General features: G+C 44.1%; 1 protein-coding gene across 8 annotated transcripts in view; it reads left to right on the forward strand.

Moving 5' to 3' along the window:
• fgf13 (fibroblast growth factor 13) overlaps positions 1–19,516 on the forward strand; it is a 312,099-nt gene that overhangs the window by 265,400 nt on the left and 27,183 nt on the right. For all 8 annotated transcript variants that reach the window (XM_033030312.1, XM_033030310.1, XM_033030313.1 and 5 more), the window contains one exon: positions 1,711–1,814. In XM_033030312.1, the coding sequence (XP_032886203.1) occupies positions 1,711–1,814 (104 nt within the window). The remainder of the gene's footprint in view (positions 1–1,710; positions 1,815–19,516) is intronic.

Genomic DNA, 19,516 nt, shown 5'->3' on the forward strand with positions numbered 1-19,516 from the left:
GCATGTAGAAGGATTAAGTTGTTTTTTTCTTGCTGTAATATCAATGGGCATTATGTTGTTCAGCTATTAATAAATACTTCCAGCAGTAACAAATCCTGACCGCATTGTGCAAGGAAACCGTGAAAGAAAAATAATGGTTTGACAAATATCATTGGGTTTTTGAGGATGGTAAAGAGAGGGTGGCGGCGGAGGGGCAGGGGAGGCCAGAAACCCGGTTTTCAACAACTCTTGTTAACTTGGAGATCGCCAGGGGTTAAAGGAACAAAGAAATGAGTTATATCCTTCTTGGTGAACTGTTACTTATGGGATGTCAATGGAAGACTGGAGTGAGAGTTTAAGGGGAAAAAAATGTCTGTCACTCACTCACTGTCATTCACGCAGTCACTCATTCATTCACCGTCACTCACTCAATAGACAATGTGCAGGAGTAGGCCATTCGGCCCTTCAAGCCAGCACCGCCATTCAATGTGATCATGGCTGATCATCCACAATCAGTACCCCGTTCCTGCCTTCTCCTCACATCCCCTGACTCCGCTATCTTTAAGAGCCCTATCTAGCTCTCTCTTGAAAGTATCCAGAGAACCAGCCTCCAACGTCCTCTAAGGCGGAGAATTCCACAGACTCACAACACTCTGTGTGAAAAAGTGTTTCTTCGTCTCTGTTCTAAATGGCTTACCCCTTATTCTTAAACTGTGGCCCCTGGTTCTGGACTTCCCCAACATCGGGAACATGTTTACTGCCTCTAGCGTGTCCAAACCCTTAATAATCTTATATGTTTCAATAAGATATCCTCTCATCCTTCTAAACTCCAGAATATACAAGCCCAGCCGCTCCTTTCACTCAGCATATGACAGTCCCGCCATCCCGGGAATTAACCTTGTGAACCTACACTGCACTCCCTCAATAGCAAGAAGGTCCTTCCTCAAATTAGGGGACCAAAGCTGCACACAATACTCCAGGTGTGGACTCATTAGGGCCCTGTACTGTCATTCACAGTCACTCACTCTCTGTCACTCACTCACTCACTCACTCACTCACTCACTCACTCACTCACTCACTCACTCACTCACCGTCACTGCAGTGCAAGGTGAGAAGGGAAAGATTTAGGAAAGTGAGGAGCAACATTTTCACTCAGAGGTTGGTGAGTATGTGGATCGAGCTGCCAGAGGAGGTAGTTGAGGCAGGTTTTCATAACAACATTTAATGGGCATTTGGACATGGATAGGAAAGGTTTAGAGGGATATGGGCCAAATGCAGCCCTTACAATGTCAGTGCTAACTCAGGCTGAATGGTGTCCTCAGTCCCTCTATCCTTTTGCTCATATGTGTGAAGCTTTGACTCTCTGAAGTATCTGTCTGGTAATTCAGGATCTGGCATTGTGTGGGGTCACCTATGGCAGGGTTTGAACGTGGCAACTGACAGAAGCTGAGAGACTGACAAGAGACGCAAATCGGTACCACATGGCAAGATAACCTTGTGTGGCAACTTCCACTCTCTAATTAGAATTCCCTCTCCTCTGGTCAGTTGGAATCCTCTGTATAATATGTATTCATATACCATTTATCATGCCGACTGTGTAGCTGGCACATGTTGGCCGGCGTGGGCAAGTTGGGCCGAAGGGCCTGTTTCCACACTGCATCACTCTATGACTCTATGACTGTGTAAGGGATTATTAGTTGATTTCTCAAACAGATTTCTCTCTTTCTACAGCTTTGTTCAACCTCATACCAGTGGGCCTTCGGGTTGTTGCCATCCAAGGGGTGAAAACAGGTCTCTATTTGGCAATGAACAATGAGGGGTACCTGTACACATCTGTAAGTACTTTGTTTGTACTGATTTAGTTTCAGCACAGAACGTGTTGGCTCATCTTGGGAAATGTTCTTCAATGTACTGGATGGTCACACTGATTTATTGTGATCAAAGAAAGCTGATGTTTAAGGTTTAAATTCCTAAAAAATGATTGATATTATTGGCTTTATTGGTTTTATTATTGGTTTCTGCTTAGTACGACAACTACAGATTGTCAATCTACATGTTAAATGAACACAGATGCTTTGTAAATCATTTTCAATGTTCTGTTACCCATCTGTACAGCACACCTTTGCGTTTCCTTGTCCCGTAATCTCGTTAAATTGTCCACAGATGTGTCACCCAGCTTTGGTGAGTTCTGCTATATTGTGACATTCACAAGGATACTGATCAAACTGGAAACACAATTCATTTTCCTTGATGCATAGGAGGACAATCAGCCCATCGAGTCAATGTCAGCTCCTGGAACACACCTATCTGCCCCATTTCCCCGCATCTCCATGTAACCTGTTCCCTCTCATCAACTCTCCTGAACCACCGGCCACTTACCTACAGCATGGCCATCTAACCTAAGAGCAGGTCCTGGGGATGTGGGAGGAATCTAGGGCACCTAGGGGTAAGCTGTGAGGTCAGAGGAGCAATGAGACCCAACCTAGCAGACCTTGCCTCATTAATCAAACTCTCACCCCAGGAATCAACCTGCTGCACTTCCTCTGCTCCACCTCAATGCAAGGTATCAAACATGGAGAGCAAACCACAGTGCTCCAGAGATGTGGTTTCACCAACTCACCATAAACGTGCATCCATATTTCCCTGTATTTATGCCTCACGTCCCTTCAGTAAAAGGCCACAACTCCATCGGTGTGCCAATAATTAACTTTAACCAATCTTTTAGACTTTAGAGACAAGTGTGGAAACAGGCACTTCAGCTCGCCGAGTCCGCACCAACCATCAAAAACCCCATACACCAGCACTATCCTACACATAAAGGGCAATTTAAAATTTACTGAAGCCAATTAACCTTAAAACCTGTATGTCTTGGGAGTGTGGGAGGAAACCGCAGCACCTGGAGAAAAACCCACGTGGTTACAGAAAGAACGTACAGTACAAACTCCATACAGCCAGCACCCATAGTCAGGATCGAACCTGGGTCTCTGGCACAGTAAGGCATCAACTCTGACTGCTGTTCCATTGTTTTCTTTAACCCGTTTTGTTTCTTGCCCTCTATACCCTGTTTCCTCATTAATATAACCGGAAAACCATGAAGCCATACTGTGTAGGAATCATATCATTAGATATTCACATTTGTTTAATAATTTCTGGTGTTGATGTAATTTATTTTTAATGGTTGTGAGCATGCAGTCATGAGCAAAAGGGCGAGAGTTGCGATGGGAAGAAGTCGAGTTTCATTGAAGTGGAATGCCCTGGCTGCTTCAGTGGGACCTTGCAATGAGGTTTAGATAGAGAGGGGAAATGAAGCATTCTAGGCTGTAGGGAAGAGCAGGGAGTGTAACAAGTTGGACAGTTCTTTCACAGTGTCAGCTCAGGCTTCATGGATTGTATGGACTCCTGTACTGAATTTGCTTTGACCTATTAACTTCACAATTACATTATGAAAGTGATACATTTCAATGTGCATGTTCTGAATTGTTAGCTGCGGTTAACTTGGATGGGAGTCCCAAACTGATTAAAGAAATTAGCAATGCGCAAAGTGTTGGAGTAACTCTGCGGGTCTGGCAGCATTCCTGGTGAACATGGCTAGGTGCCAGCATTTGGGGTGGTATAGTGCCACAACAATAGAGTTGCTGCCTTTCAGCGCCCGAGACCTGGGTTTGATCCTGACCATGTGTGCTGTTTGTGTGGAGTTTTTACGTTCTCCCTGTGACTGCTTGCCTTCTCTCCGAGTTTCCCGGTTTCCTCTCACATTCCATAGACAGGTAGGTTTGTAGATTAATTGACTTAGGTAAAAAAATTATATAAATTGTCCCTAGTGTGTAGCATAGTGCTAGTGTACAGGTTGATTGCCGGTCGGCATGGATTCAATGGGCCGAAGGGCCTGTTTCCGTGCTGTATCTCAAAATAAAAAATAAAAGTGCCATTTCGGGTTAGGACCCTTCTTGAATCTGAAGACCCTTCTTCTTGTTTCTACGAAGTAACCAGCAACTTTGTTGATTTTACATGGAAAAACATTATTCTTCTATGAAATGTGTCAGGAGATGAAAAGCAGATTGAAAAGATTTTATTTTTTGAATTAATTGGTGCTTACATAACAGCGTACGGTAAGTAATGTGAGCTGTTCCTGCCTCTATAATATATCTCTCTGGAAGGTCCCTACAGTGCTCAAGAAATGTCAACTCGCGCGCTATAAAACTAATTAATACAGTCCCACTACGTCCAGTAGGTTTAAGTATAAAATGTCCCAGGTGCGCAGGGATTTAGGTTTTCAACAGTGGCATACGTTCATCCACTTTTATACTCTGATCAAGTCCTTCACCAAACCTTTGCTCTGAGTGACCAAGCTCCAGGTTAGGACCTGAGGGGAAGTCATCGTTTCAACAAGAACCAAGGCTTTGAAGAAGAAATGTGCAGGAAGGTAATGCAGATGCTAGTTTATACCGAAGATAGACACAGAATGCTGGAGTTACTTTCAGTCTGAAGAAGGGTTCCAACTCGAAACGTCACCTATTCTTTTTCTCCAGGGATGCTGCCTGACCCACTGAGTTACTCCAGCATTTTGTGTCTATCTTTGAAGAAGAAAGTTTGTTTTAAAACTAATTCTGCTCGGTTTTGAGGAAAGTACTGTGTTATTTTCCTGCTGTTTCTCACCACGGCGACGGAGTGGTTTAATGCAATCAGTGCGCATTGAGAAGGTTTGCAACCTGACATTGTCTGAATATACTGATATAAACGTTAATGTATTCTGTGCCATCATCTATGCCATTTTAAAATCTAACCCCTCAATTGTTGAGCTATAAATGTACTTCTGTATAAATGTTTCAATTATTTTCTAATGTAACATTTCAGATTAACATTTTATTCTTTAATCAATCTACATTGAGAGAAGTCCTACAGTTTTGACGTTACTTTCAACACTTGGTTTATATGATGCTTGAATGACTTTATATTCTCATTATTTGGCTGCAATGAGCTCTATAATTAGTTGAGTTGGAGACTGTGAAAACTTCTCTCCTGTCAGGCATTAGTTCTATCAAAGCACAAAGTGCTGGAGAAACTCAGTGGGTCAGGCAGCCTCTGTGAAGGGAATGGGCAGGCGACGTTTCAGATCAGAACCCTCTTCAAACCCAAACCATTGTCTGTCCATTCCCTCCAGAGTTGCTATCTGATGCTCTGAGTTCCTCCAGCACTTTGTGTTTTGTTCAAAACTCCAGTGTCTGCACTTTCTTGTGCCTCCACTAGTTCTATTACATATTTCAGTACGTTTATCCTGAATGTGCATCTAGTATATCATAGTAACAAAGTTGGCCACAGTATTGCACTGGAAGTCAAGTGTTCACATATAAATAAGCTAAAATAAATGCAAATCGATGGTGTGCCATGGATTCCCATATGTTCCACAATCACATTTACTGAAATATTTAGATAAGGCAGTAGGAATGTTAGAGGAAAACTATTACCTTGAGGAAGGTTTCCAGAAAAAGAGAGTGAGTTCTGGACCCCTCTAAAATTCAGTAGCTACATGAATGCGCCATTATCCTGTTGATTTTATTGTCATTTTGAGCACATTTCCTAGATATTTTGTATGAGGCATGAATACTTATAAGTTCATATAAATGTTACTTATTTAAGAAAGACACCAGATCATGTTGCGAACCACTGAATCTGTCATACCCACGGGTACGTGAGGAACAGGTACAATGGCAAATCTTGTTGCAGCAACATCGCAGGCACATAAACGACACACAAAATCATAAATTGCACATAAATTCTACAAGACAATCTGTGCAAAAAAAGGAGACATTCATACAAAACACAACTGGACAACAAGTCCATGGTAGTTTAAGAAGGAACTGCAGATGCTGGAAAATCGAAGGTACACAAAAATGCTGGAGAAACTCAAAGGGTGCAGCAGCATCTATGGAGCGAAGGAAATAGGCAACGTTTCGGGCCGAAACCCTTCTTCAGACATGGTAGTGCAAGTGGTGGGCCATAGTGTTCTGTTGCTGATGTAGGATTAGGGTTGTGCAGGCTGTACAAGAACCTAATAGTTGTAGCCTCTCTCCTTACTGTCTCAGCAGCAAGATGTTGGTGATACCCTTTTATGAGCTTTCCAAATACCAGAAAGAGTTTTCCCCCATGAAATACCTCAGAACCCATGGCAATTTAATTGGCCACATTATCTGTCAATGCTAATCCAGAATCTGTTAGGCAGTCAGATATATGTCACCTCTTCATGTCATGAAACTGGAGAGGGTACAGAGAAGATTTATGATGATGTTGCCAGGACTCGAGGTCCTGGGCAATTAAGAAAGGTTGAGCAGGCTGGGACTTTATTCCTACGGAATGCAGGAAGTTGAGGGGTGATCTTATAGAGGTGTATAAAATCATGAGGGGGAATAGATAGGTTGAATGCACAGAGTCTTTTACCCAGATTTAGGGGAATCAAGAACTGGCAGACATAGGGTTAAGGTGAGAGGGGAAAGATTTAATAGGAAGTCGGTGGTGTGGGACTTCAGGCTTCCATACCCCCTGTGCTTTGCATTGATAACTGAAAGAGGCAACCCCAGATTCAATTTGCCATGTCTTCTCGCAGGTGCTGCGGACAATGTCTCAAGAGACAGTTCATAAGTTCAAGAGTCATAGATCATTCGGACCATCGAGTTACTCCGCCATTCAATCATGTCTGATCTATCTTTTGCACTCAACCCCATTCTCGTGCCTTCTCCCCATAACCCCTGATACCCTTATGCCCCTGTCCCACTTAGGAGATGTAAACAGCAACCTCTGGTGACCTTGCCCGGCACTCAAAAAAAAAATCAAGGTCGAGGTGACCTGCAACCTCCTACCACCTCCCACGCATATGTTGAAAACCTTGCTCGACTATGAAGAAAACCTGCTTCGACTAGACCTGCGACAAAATAATGATCGATTTTTAAAACGGCAACTTATTTTTAGCCAAGGCCGGTTTTAATCATGATGAAAAAATAGCAGCAACCTAAATGAAGCCTCAACCATGCGGAAACCACTTTCGACCATTAGGGAGAGTGACCAAAACCTCCGGTGACCTCATGGAAACCTTGGGTGGCGTGCAAGATCACCAGAGGTTGCTGTTTAGATCTCCTAAGTGGGACAGGGGCTTTACTAACCAAGAATCTGTCAATCTCCGCCTTAAAAATACCCAAAGACTTGGCCTCCACAACCGTCTGTGGCAATGAATTCCACAGATTCGCCATGCTCTGACTAAATAAATTCCGCCTCAACTCCCTTCTAAAGACATGCCCTTTTATTCTGAGGCTTTGTTCACTCTGGTCCTAGACTCTCTCATTAATGGAAACATCCTCTCCACATCCATTCTATCCAGGCTTTTCACTATTCGGTAAGTTTCAATGAGGTCCTCCATCATCCTTCTAAACTCCAGAGAGTACAGGCCCAGTGCTGTCAAATGCTCATCATATGTTAACCCAATCATCCCTGGATTCATTCTCGTAAACCTTCTCTGGACCCTCTCTAATGCCAGCACATTCTTCCTCAGATCTGGGGACTTGATCTCTCAACTATCCGTGTGCCAAGACATTCCGCCTGGTCAAGATATTATTGCACATTGCAGATACTATGGCGATGTTTAAGACAGGTACATGGCTAGGACAGGTTTTGAGGGATCTGGATCAAATGCAGGCAGGTGGGATGAGTGTAGATGGGACATGTTGGTCAGTGTGGGCAAGTTGGGCTGAAGAGCCTGTTTCCATGTGGTATGACTCTGTATGTCTCCTGTATTGGCATTGACGAATGCAACAGCTGGACTTTAGGTGAAATCAACTTTAACCAGGAGGCAATCTGTGTGCGTTACCCACAGGCAAGGCTGGGGCAGGAGATCCAATGGTTCCCAGCATATCTGGCCTCTTCTATAAATCAGCAACATTTATACAAACTTATAAGTATTCGTGCCTCATACAAAATGTCTGGAAAATGCATATTTTAGTATAAACTTTCTTTGCTGTGACTTAGTTCTTACTTCAAGGACTTAATTCTCATTGAGCAGGTACTGCAGGGGCGATCAAACAAACATGCCTGAACACACTCATGAATATTCATTTAACTTTCCCTGAGGAATAGAAGATTTTACGTGTCAAAGGGCTGTTAGTACTAAAGAAACATTGTAAACAGGTACAGAGCAGAGAGAGGCCATTCGGTCCATCAACTCTACTAGAACAACATTGTATCATTCTCACTGCATTGCTGTCACCAGACTTTCTCTGCTTTTGATATTCATCTGATTTTCTTTCCAGTTTCTCTCAATCTACCAACAAAATTATTTATCCAGCCTCTCTCCTTCAAGTTCAAGCGAGTTTATTGTCGTGTGTCCCTGATAGGACAATGAAATTCTTGCTTTGCTTTAGCACACCAGAACATAGTAGGCACGAATACTGAACAGATCAGTGTGTCCATATACCATTGTATAAATATATACACACATGAATAAATAAGCTGATAAAGCGCAAATAAACAGATTATGGGCTATTAATGTTCAGAGTTTTGTCCGAGCCGAGTTTAATAGTCTGATGTCTGTGGGGAAGTAGCTATTCCTGAACCTGGTCGTTGCAATCTTCAGGCTCCTGTACCTTCTACCTGAAGGTAGCAGGGAGATGAGTGTATGGCCCAGATGGTTTGGGTCCTTGATGATGCTGTCAGCCTTTTTGAGGCAGCAACTGTGATAGATCCCCTCGATGGACGGGAGGTCAGAGCCGATGATGGACTGGGCAGTGTTCACTACTTTTTGTAGTCTTTTCCGCTCTCAAGTTTCCGAACCAAGCCACGATGCAACCGGTCAGCATGCTCTCTACTGTGCACCTGTAGAAGCTAGAGAGAGTCCTCCTTGACATTCCGACTCTCCGTAATCTTCTCAGGAAGTAGAGGCGCTGATGTGCTTTCTTTATGATCGAATCAGTGTTCTTGGAACAGGAAAGATCTTCAGAGATATGCACGCCCAGGAATTTGAAGCTCTTGACCCTTTCCACCATCGACCCGTTGATATAAATGGGACTGTGGGTCCCCATCCTCCCCCTTCCAAAGTCCACAATCAGTTCCTTGGTTTTGCTGGTGTTGAGGGCCAGGTTATTGTGCTGGCACCATTTGGTCAGTCGGTCGATCTCACTTCTGTACTCTGCCTCGTCCCCATCAGTGATACGTCCCACAACGGTGGTATCGTCAGCGAAATTGATGATGGAGTTCGCACTTACTGTCGTAGCAGCAAGTAATTGATGACACCCTTTTCCGATCTTTCCAATGACCAGAAAGAACTTTCCCCAGCTCAGAACCCTCCGCAATGTTATTCTCAGTGTTATTTTTGTCCATGGTGATCTAGAATCTGTTTGGCAGTCCGATGTACTGTATGTCACTACTTCATGTCATGAAACTGGAAAGGGAGCCGAGAACATTTAGGGGAATGTTCCCAGGACTCGAAGCCTGAGTTATAGGGAGAGGCCGGACAGAATAGGACTGTATTCCCTGGAGCGCAAGAAGCTGAGGGGTGATCTGGTAGAAGTGTATAAATGCATGAGGGGAATAAATAGGGTGAATCACAGTGTTTTACCCAGAGTAGAGGAATCAAGAACAGGAGAATATAGGTTTCAGGCGAGAGGGACCTGAGGGGCAACCTTTTCCACTCAGATGGGTTGAGGAATGTGACCACAGCAAATAAACAACCACCCAACCTACCCCCCCCCCCCCCCCCCCCCTCACTAACACAAAGCTGGTGCAAGACAAATGTGAGTTAAGAGCTCCAAGCGTGCAGGTTGATGTTATTCTCCAGATCTTTTTTTCTGGCATTTGGTGCCAGGTTTTATGCTAATTCATTGTTACAATTCTCCACACAGGCAACACTGCATACATTTCCTAACTACTTTGTTGGTTGTGGAACATTCTTGTACATTTTAAGGCTGTGAACAATAATAAAGAAATGGTACTTCAAACGTTTTCTCCCAGGAGCTAAACTTAGAAACTCACACAGATGACAACTTCACTTCGAGGTATTGATTTCAAATTTCTTTACAATGCAGAATGAGCATTTTCTATGCAAAGACCTGCTCAAATGCCTCTAAAGTGCTGTGATTTTATCAGCCTCCTCCATCTCTTCTGACAGCTGGTTCCATATATCAACACCTTCTGTGTGAAAAACGTACCTCTCAGAACTTCTCCAATCTCTCTTCTCATTAGTTCTTGGCGCTTCTGTCCTGTACAAAAGATTCGGAATCTTTTTCCAACTCCCCTCATAGAGTTATACAGTATGGAAACAAGTCCTTCGGCCCAACTTGCCCATACCGACCCATCCTTACGCTTGTCGCACCTGCCCGCATTTAGCCCATGTTTCTCTAAAACAAATTTTCCTTCTAATCATAATATCCCTCCAATTCTAATTTTATAAACCTTTGTTAGGTCACCCTCGCCTCCTGTGCTCCAGTAAGAACAATCCAATCTCTCCTCAGAGCTACAGCCCTTTATATGAGGCGACGCTCTTCAGTTCCTCCCTCCATCTTTCCTGCAGTGTGAGGATCAGAACTCCACACAACACTCAACGTGCAGTTTGACCAAATGTTTTCTACAACTGCATCATGATGCCTTATTCGCAATGCCTTGACCTATGAAAGCAAGCCTACCAAATGTCTTCTTCACTACCCTGTCTACCTGTGATGCCACTTTCAGGGAGCTATGGACCCACGCCCCAAGGTCTCACTGTACATCAATGCTTGCAAGATCTTACATTTCCTATTATTGAGTTTGGATTTATGGTAAATTAAATAATCCCAGCATAGAATCTACATCTTGAGTGACACATCACCAATACCACAAGGCCTTTGCTCCATTCACAAGAAATGTGATGGGATAATATCTACTTACCAAAATCAATGGCACTGCAAGAACTCTCACGATACTCAGCACCATTCAGGGCAACATAGGCCATTCAATCTGCCCTCCATGCACCACTCTAAACATTCACTCCCTCCAGCAACAGCGCCCACTGGCTGCAGTTAAGCCATCTATAAATGCGCAACAGGTCCTCACCCAGGCTACTCTGACAGCACTTCCCACACGCACAACCCTCTAGCGCCAAGAAGGACAAGAGCGGCCTTCAAAAGGAAACACCGTCACCTGCAGGTTCCCCTTGGAACGCTCAACCCTGATTTGGAAATAAATGACAGGTCCTTCATGGTATAAATCCTTGAGCCCCCTTCCTGGCAGCAACGTGGCTGCTTCTCACCAGAAGAATTGAGCAGTGCAAGAAGGCAGCTGTCCAAATGGAGATTGGATTAGCTATTAGAATGAGCAAAAAGGCTGATCTTGCCATAACGCCCACACACCACTAATGAATAGACAGTCATGCTAATCTCCTACCTACAAATGACCAGATTTACTGAATGCAGCTTTAGTAAAGATACTTTACACCACCATGGTTGCTCATAGTGCTTTGGTTTTTGCACTATTTAGATCTAGTTTTCTTTAGTTTATTCTATATTTATTGTTGTTATGTTTGATGTGCCTGAAAAGCTGCAGCAAGTAAGAATTTCATTATTCTGCTTCGTATCCGCTGCATATGACAAGTAAACACTCTTGACTTGACTCTTGATTTGCTGCCACGATAGAATCTGAATGCAGGAATTGTTGTGTTATTCAGAGTGTTCTGTTTGTTCTCTTGAAATTCAAGAGCCCATGTGCTTTGACCTGTACAACTTGTCCCAGACGTCAGCGAGGCCACATTGAGTGCTGTGTTCCGTTTCGATCACTCTGCAATAGGAGAGATGCCATTTATCTGGAAATGAGAGAAGACTTACGAGGATGTTGCCAAGACTCTAGGGCTTGAGCTATAGAGAGAGATGTGGCAGATAGGACTTTATTCCTTGGAGTCCAGGAGGTTGAGAGGTGATCTTAATAGAGGTGTATAAAATCATGAGAGGGATAGATATGGTGAATGCACAGCCTTTTTTCCCCCAGGATTCATGAGGATGTTTCTAGGACCAAAGGGCTTGGGTTTCATGGTTGGATCGGTTGGGACTTTTTTCTCTGGCGTGTTGGCGTTTAAGGGGGTGACCGAATAGAAGTGTATAAATTCATCTGTTGGATAAGGAAGGTGGATGGTCACTGTCTTTTTCCCAGGGTAGAGGAATCAAGAACTAGAGGACGTAGGTTGAAGGGGAGAGGGAAAAAAATTAATAGGAACCTGAGGGGCAACTTATTCGCACAGAGGGTGATGGGTATTTTGAACGAGCAGCCAAACGAAACAGCTGAGGCAGGCACTATAACAACATTTATAAGTACAATAACAACATGGGAAGGAGAGGTTTATATGATACGGGCCCAGCACCGGCAATTGGGATTTGTTTAGATGGAACAACTTGGTTAGCATGGATGAGTAGGGCCAAAGGGCCTGTTTCCACGCCATGTTACTTTGTGGCTATGACCTTGTGATGTTCACCTGTTTCAACAACAATCCTTTAGAGTTATCTCAAGCCTCCAATGTGGTAAAATATCCCAAAGAATATTGTTGGAATGTTACCAAACAAGATGTTAGGGAAAGTGAGGTGAAATTTGGTGATGAAGGAATAGTTTAGGAGGTGTATTAATGGTGGAGAGGTTTAGGAAAGGAAATTCTATGCAATATTTTACACAGATACAGGTTGTTATTGTGGAAACAAGGCAGGAAACACGGCATAATTCATGCAAAGATGCCTATTAGTAGGAGCCTGTGAACAAATTGCATGGGGCAGAATTCCCTTTGGAATAACTATTGATGTTTCATTAAAAGCTTTTAGGGCTTTGAAGGATCCATTAGCTGTTTTTTTTTTTTTTTTCCTTTAATGTAAATCTCATTTTTTCTGTCTGTGCCTCAAACCCCCAAAAACCCAGTGATGGCCTTGGCTGCCGAGAGTGAGGTACGGTGGCAATGGGGTCTAAGTCATTTCCAACCTTAAACTCTTGGAGAGGTTGATCCATGGTGGGTTGGGGCAACATTTCTGCTTAGCCCCTTCACATGGAAACCATAGCATCGATTTCTGAAGCCAAACATCATTCATAAATATCCGCAGAATGTGGTTTAGCTTTCTAAAATTTCAACCAGGAGCCGTAAAAATCAGACACCACTGAATCGAATAGCAAATTCAGGAGACATCCAGGCAAGTCAAGTCAGGCCCTGTTTATTGTCATACGCACAAGTACTGTAAATCCTGGCCATAACAGACCTCTATATACTGGATATAGTCTTTTTTGAGTCTGAAGAACGATTCCATCCCAAAACATTACCTATTCTTTTTCTCCTAAGATGCTACCTGTCCCGGTGAGTTACTCCAGCATTTTGATTCTATCTTAGGAATAAACCATTTCATATAGCGGATTTTGATTATAGCAGACCAAGTTTCCCTTTGTACCATGCCCACCCCCCCCCCCACAACTTCTGCCAGTTACCAAACGAGCTGGTGCCACATGGCGGGAGCTTCCGGTTGCGGGAGCGGAGAGAACGAGCGACATGAAAGAGGCGTGAGTTCCGTGTCCATCTCTAGCACGCAGAGTGTGGGACGGGATCTCTGCGGCTCCCTGGCCTATGAATTCCCACTTGTTTAACCCCCCATCAACACCCTTCCTCTCTTCTGGCCTTGGGTGACACTTTGATCCCTTCACTTGGTTATACCGGACAATCGGCAATAACGGACAACATCCCCCCCTCCCTCTCCCGGAGGTGTTGTCCGTTGTGCAAGTGTTATTGCAAGGGTTTACTGTCCAGGTGAGGTCCAGGTACAATGAAATCCTGCTTGCAGCAACATCACAGGTACATAGGTTCAGACAACCCACAACAACATACATTATACATAAATTTTACAACAGTGAAAAGAAAAAGACCATGCAAAGTAAAATAGTAAGATTAAACGAGAACTTACCAGTTCGAAGTTTGATCATTATTTTATGAGGAGTATGTTGAGGGAATACGTGAAGAACCCCGCTAGGACGCATACGTGTCATTCTTCAAAGCAGCGGTGTGAAATCACAGATAACTGTAATGACTAAACATAGTAAGATTAGAGAAGAAATACCAGTTGAGTATATGATCATGGGTGGGAGCGGAGGGCACGTATTCCCTCAACGTACTCATAAAATAACGATCAAACTTCGAACTGGTAAGTTCTCGTTTAATCTTACTATTTTACTTCGGAGTCACGTGAGTGACTACGTGAAGATTTCAAAGCTCTGTGATTTCATGCCGTGGAAACGAGTCCATGCATCACAACTGCCTTAGTGTCTGTAGGAGGAATTGTGTCAACATAATTTAGACATGAATGCGACATTGAAATCCATGAATTTGATTAACACAAAATTATAACCCCTATTTATGGGGTAAATTAAATTACAGAACTTAAAATTGTTTCTGCAAACGTTCCAGGTTTAATGACTGGTTTATGAAAAACAAAAATAGTTGGAATGTTTTTCCCCCCTGACCATCCTGCTGTCTTGAGGATTTGGTCCATTGGTACATCCAACTGCATAGCTGCCGATGTAGCTGCAGCCCTGGTGGAATGAGATTTAAAAATATTAGTATCCACCCCAGCCTGTATTAGCACCTGTTTCAGCCATCTTGAGATGGTCTGGACCATCACTCTTTTGTGTGGTTGCTTGTGGCTGACTAAAAGTGCCTTCTCATAGTCTCTGATGATTTTTGTGTTCTCCATGTATAACAACAAATGTCTTACTATACAGACGTTCATCTGTTGGGTAAGACCTAAATTCTATATTGAGGCCTGTTGATCCCTGTCTGTTCTGCTGGACTAATTCATAATTATGAAATGTAATATTTCCAGATGAAGAAGTCATGTTGTCCAGTCTTAATTTATGAAATGACTGTACCCTTTGTGCCATGACCAAAGCCATTAGCATGACTGTTATTAATGTCAGTCTATGTAGGGACAGAGCTGTTGCTGGAGACCAATTCCTGAGCATCTTCAGGACAATACTCACATCCCATATTTGGGAGTACCTGGTTCTTGGGGGATTGGTATTAAAATTCCCCTCATAAGTTTTGTTACCAGTGGGTGAGTCCCAACAGAGTGACGCTCTGTTCCTTGCCATAGATAAGTTGATAGGGCACTTCTGGTGCAGTTGATGGCACTATTACTGAGCTCCTCATCATAATGGAGGCCTGCCAGGTATTCCAGAACAGACGGGATGTTCATATCTCTGTAGGGGATGCTGTTTTTGTGACAATACATCTCCCACTTCCTGATATAGACCAGATACTGTTTCTTGGTGGACTGTCTGTGGGCCGCCGAATCATGTTCACTGTTCGGTCCGTCAGTCCCAGCTGTAGTAGTGGTATTTTTAAACTCTACAAATTAATAAATTCAAATAGTTATGGCATGTGTGGCTATCCCTTGTTACGGGATGAACCAATAAGTCTGGTCTATTCGGGATGGTGATACATGGTTCTAATACCATGTTCAGTATCACTGGGAACCATGGTTGAGTAGGCCAATCAGGTACTACCAAAATGCCAGACGCAGAGTCTTGCTGTATTTTCCTTAATACCCGACTGATGAGGCAGAAAGGAGGGAATGCATGAATAAACAATTCCCCCCCCCCCCCAATGCGGCGAAAATGCATCTGTCGCCGCTGCCCCAGGGTCTGGTTCCCACGAAACATAGTTTGATAACTGGTGATTAAGCCTGGATGCGAATAGATCAATATCTGGTGTTCCATACCGTGTTGTAATATCAGCAAATACTTTTTTATTCAACATCCATTCGGTGTTTTCATTAAATTTACGTGACCTGGTGTCTGCCACTAAATTTAGTTTACCTGGTAGATAAGTAGCTGATTCCAAATATCTCTCTGGATACACCACTGCCAAATTGTATTAGCCAGATTGTCACATGATGTCGATTTCTTTCCACCTATGTGGTTGATATATGCTACCACGGTGGTATTGTCAATCTGTAGTTTAACATGCTGGTGATATGACCCAGTACAATATGACTTTAGGCCATAGAATGCACCCAACATTTCCAGTTAGCTTATGCCCAGTGTTAGTAATAATGCTGCCTCCTGAGCAGTCCATCTACCTCCACAGCTGGAGATGGAATTGGTGGCACCCCAACCAAGTGTACTGGCATCAGTTTGTAGCACCATAGAAGGGTTGCTGATAATGATTGGATTGAATCAAAGCCAAATGTTACCTATCCACCATTTTAGTTCCATTATAGCTTTGATTGGTAGCTTCATTGGTCTGTCAAAATGACCAGCATTGATTTTGAGTGCTTGTATTTTGCTCTCTGTAAATTTTGGTAATGTAAAGGTCCAAATTGTGTGGCTGGTAAAGCAGCCACCATGCCAATTACTTTTGCTACCAGTCTGATGGACGGTTACTGATGTCAATGATGTCAATGAGGTTATTGCAAGCCTCTATTAATCTATAGCCTTTCCCTTTGGCAAAGTCACCGACATGTGAACTGAGTCAATGGTGAACCCCAAATAGTCCATAGTAGTGGAAGGCGTTAACTGGATGGATAATAAACCCCAGTTTTTCAAATAACTGTTTTGTGGTTGTTACAGTTTGTTTGGCCAATTCCAAAGTTTTGCCCACAATAAGTATGTCATTGCCATGACCATGTGTTTTCGTTTCCGTAGAAACGCTAGGGCTGGTTTCAAAATTTTGGTGAACAGCCTGGGGCTGATGTTAACCCATTTGGCAGCGCTCTATACTGCCAAGCTGTCCCATCCAGTTGAATTTTAAGTAACATCTGTGGTCACCTCGTATAGGCAATGAATAGTAAGCATTTTTTAATCGATGCTAGCCATGAAGTAACCCTTTGGAAATCAATTGTTTAGCAGTAACAAAGGTTTCCATTTAAAATGAATATATTGTACAAATGTATTCAATTTGGTCAGATCTGTGATGTTGCGACAACCACCATCTTTTTTGTTTTTGGTGAAGATATTGGACACGAATTCTAGCGGTCCGTGTTGGGTTTTTCCAATTACCCCTTTTGTGTAACGCCGCTCCAGTACAGCATGCGCTTCGGATTTCTTTACCGGAAGTACGAACATTCGGTTCGGTATATGTGAACTGGAGGGCTGTACTTGTGTATAAATTCTATAGTATATCCCTGGATACTGCTTAAAATATAAGTATCGGTAGTTAACATACTCCATGCATCCAGAAAGGAGTGTAATCTCCCCCCAACCTCCATGCTCCCTGCAATTTGTAGGGAACCAGACCCACCTACCTCCATAGTTACCAGTAGCAGGTTTACTTCTTTTTGTAAATCCTTCGTTGATATGAGGCGTCGGTGTCTGGGTTTGTGGTTTGGTTGAAGTTGGAGGTTCGCGTATCTTCCAAGAAGGCCGGCCTGGGCCATGGCCTAAAAGACTCATGTTTGATGTACCGGACCTTCGAGCTTTCACCAGTCGGTCTTGTTCTACTGGTGGGTGCGTAAGGGTGCTTGTCAGGTGTCCTCCAGGCTTTGGCCAGTCTGGTCTGGCTGTATGAAGTTGAACACCATGTCCAGTATGATTTTCACGTTCCTGCACCCCCGCACACTTGATTTCTGTTCTGCAAACACATCTTCAGGATCAGCCCAGAACTGACCCCCAGTACTCCCCTCGGATGAGGAAGAAGCACTGTGCAGCCCTACAAGAGGTGCAGCTGTGGGTTTAACATAGGGCCCACAGTGACTTGACTCCATCTCCCAGAGCCTGTCACGTTGGAGCAAATGCTCCGCACACCGCTCCATCCGGCTCCAGCGCTCACGGTCGCTGGCCGCCCGCGGCTGCTTAAAGTCGGACTCCTCTGAGTCCACGACTTTGATGGGGTTTTTTTTTGTGTTGCCTTACCGCCCGGCCGCGGAGTGGATCTGGCTGGTGCGGAGGCGACATCGGGCACAGCTGATCCCATTATAGGTGATTCAAGTGCCGCTGGCTGCTGCTGTCCCACCAGCTTTGTCGCAGCCCTCGTTTGATTCGACTTTTCCATGCTCCTGTAATTAGCATGGGAAAACACAAAAAGACCGCAGTACTCTTACCTGCAGGTCCTGGTTTAAATAGTCGCTACGGGGGAACGTCTTTCCACCCCGCCTCCTGCCGTTTTCGACTTGTCAAAGTCGACAGCCCCATTCTGATAGTCTCCCGCCCGGCCGTGGTGTTCTGGCCGGCGCGGGACCAAAAGTCGGCACAGCTGATCCCACTTACGGGGCTTGTGCCTTCAGCTGCAGCTGGCTCCCGCAACTTCGCGGTCCTCCCCAGCCAGCTTTACTCGCAGCACGTGTGGACACTATTTTGTCCAGCTTCCCCCCTGTGAAAAAACAGCGCGGGGAACAAAACTACCGCAGAGTAAATTTCTTACCTGCAGGTCGCGGTTTCAAACTTACCGCTGCGGGGGAACGCTCCACCCCGCCTGTCGTTTCGCAAGCGTGAAAGCGATATGACACGCATGCGTCCTAGCGGGGTTCTTCACGTAGTCACTCACGTGACTCTGAAGTAAAACAAGAAGTTAGTGCAATGATACACATTCAGTAAACAAGTCCATGGTAGTGCAAGAGGTGATTTGTAGTGTTCTGTTGCCAGGGTAGGATTAAGGTTGTGCAGATCGTTTCAAGAACCTGACGGTTGTAGCTGTTCTTGAACCTGGTGGTGTGGTACTTCAGGCTTCTGTACCTCCTGTAGGTCTGAAGAATGGTCTCGACCCTAAACGTCGCCCATTCCTTCTCTCCAGAGATGCTGCCTCACCCGCTGAGTTACTCCAGCATTTTGTGTCTACCTCCTGTAGGTCAGTTACAGAACAAGAAATACATAGAAAATATTACTGAATGTTATGGTTTACTGTAAGGAGAATTGAAAACAAAAGTTATACTTCAGCGTAGACTTTAGAGATAGAGCGCAGAGACAGGCCCTTCGGCCCACTGAGTCCGTGCCAACCAGAGATCACCTCATACACCAGGACTATCCTTCACACTAGGGGCAATTTTACAACCTACCGAAGCCAATCAACCTACAAACCTGCATGTCTTTGAATGTGGGAGGAAAACGGAGAACCCAGAAAAGATCCATGCAGTCCCAGGGAGAACAGCATCTGCAGTTATATAGGGCATTGGTGAGACCACATCTAGAACACTGTGTATAACATTGGTATCTTGTTTAAGAAAAAGATCCTCAGATGTCTTTTAGAGAGTGGATGAGGAAAGGTTGGCTCCTCTCCTGGGTGATCCTGGATGGATGGAAGGCTTCACTGCGTAAAAATGACAGAGTGCCCACTTGAGACAGTGAGAGGCATATTTTTTCTCTCAGTGGATAGAACATGGAACAATACAGCAAGGGAACAGGCCCTTCGGCCCACAATGTCTGTGTCAAACATGATGCCAGGTTAAAGTAATCTCTGCCTGCATATGATCCATTTCCTTCCATTCCCTGCTGATCCATGTGCCGATCTGAAAGACTCTTATTCTATCTGTCTCCACCATCGTTATTGGCAAAGCATTCCATGTATCCAACACTGTCCGTG

This window comes from Amblyraja radiata, chromosome 12 (assembly GCF_010909765.2).
Source record: "Amblyraja radiata isolate CabotCenter1 chromosome 12, sAmbRad1.1.pri, whole genome shotgun sequence".
NCBI classification, from domain to species: domain Eukaryota; kingdom Metazoa; phylum Chordata; class Chondrichthyes; order Rajiformes; family Rajidae; genus Amblyraja; species Amblyraja radiata.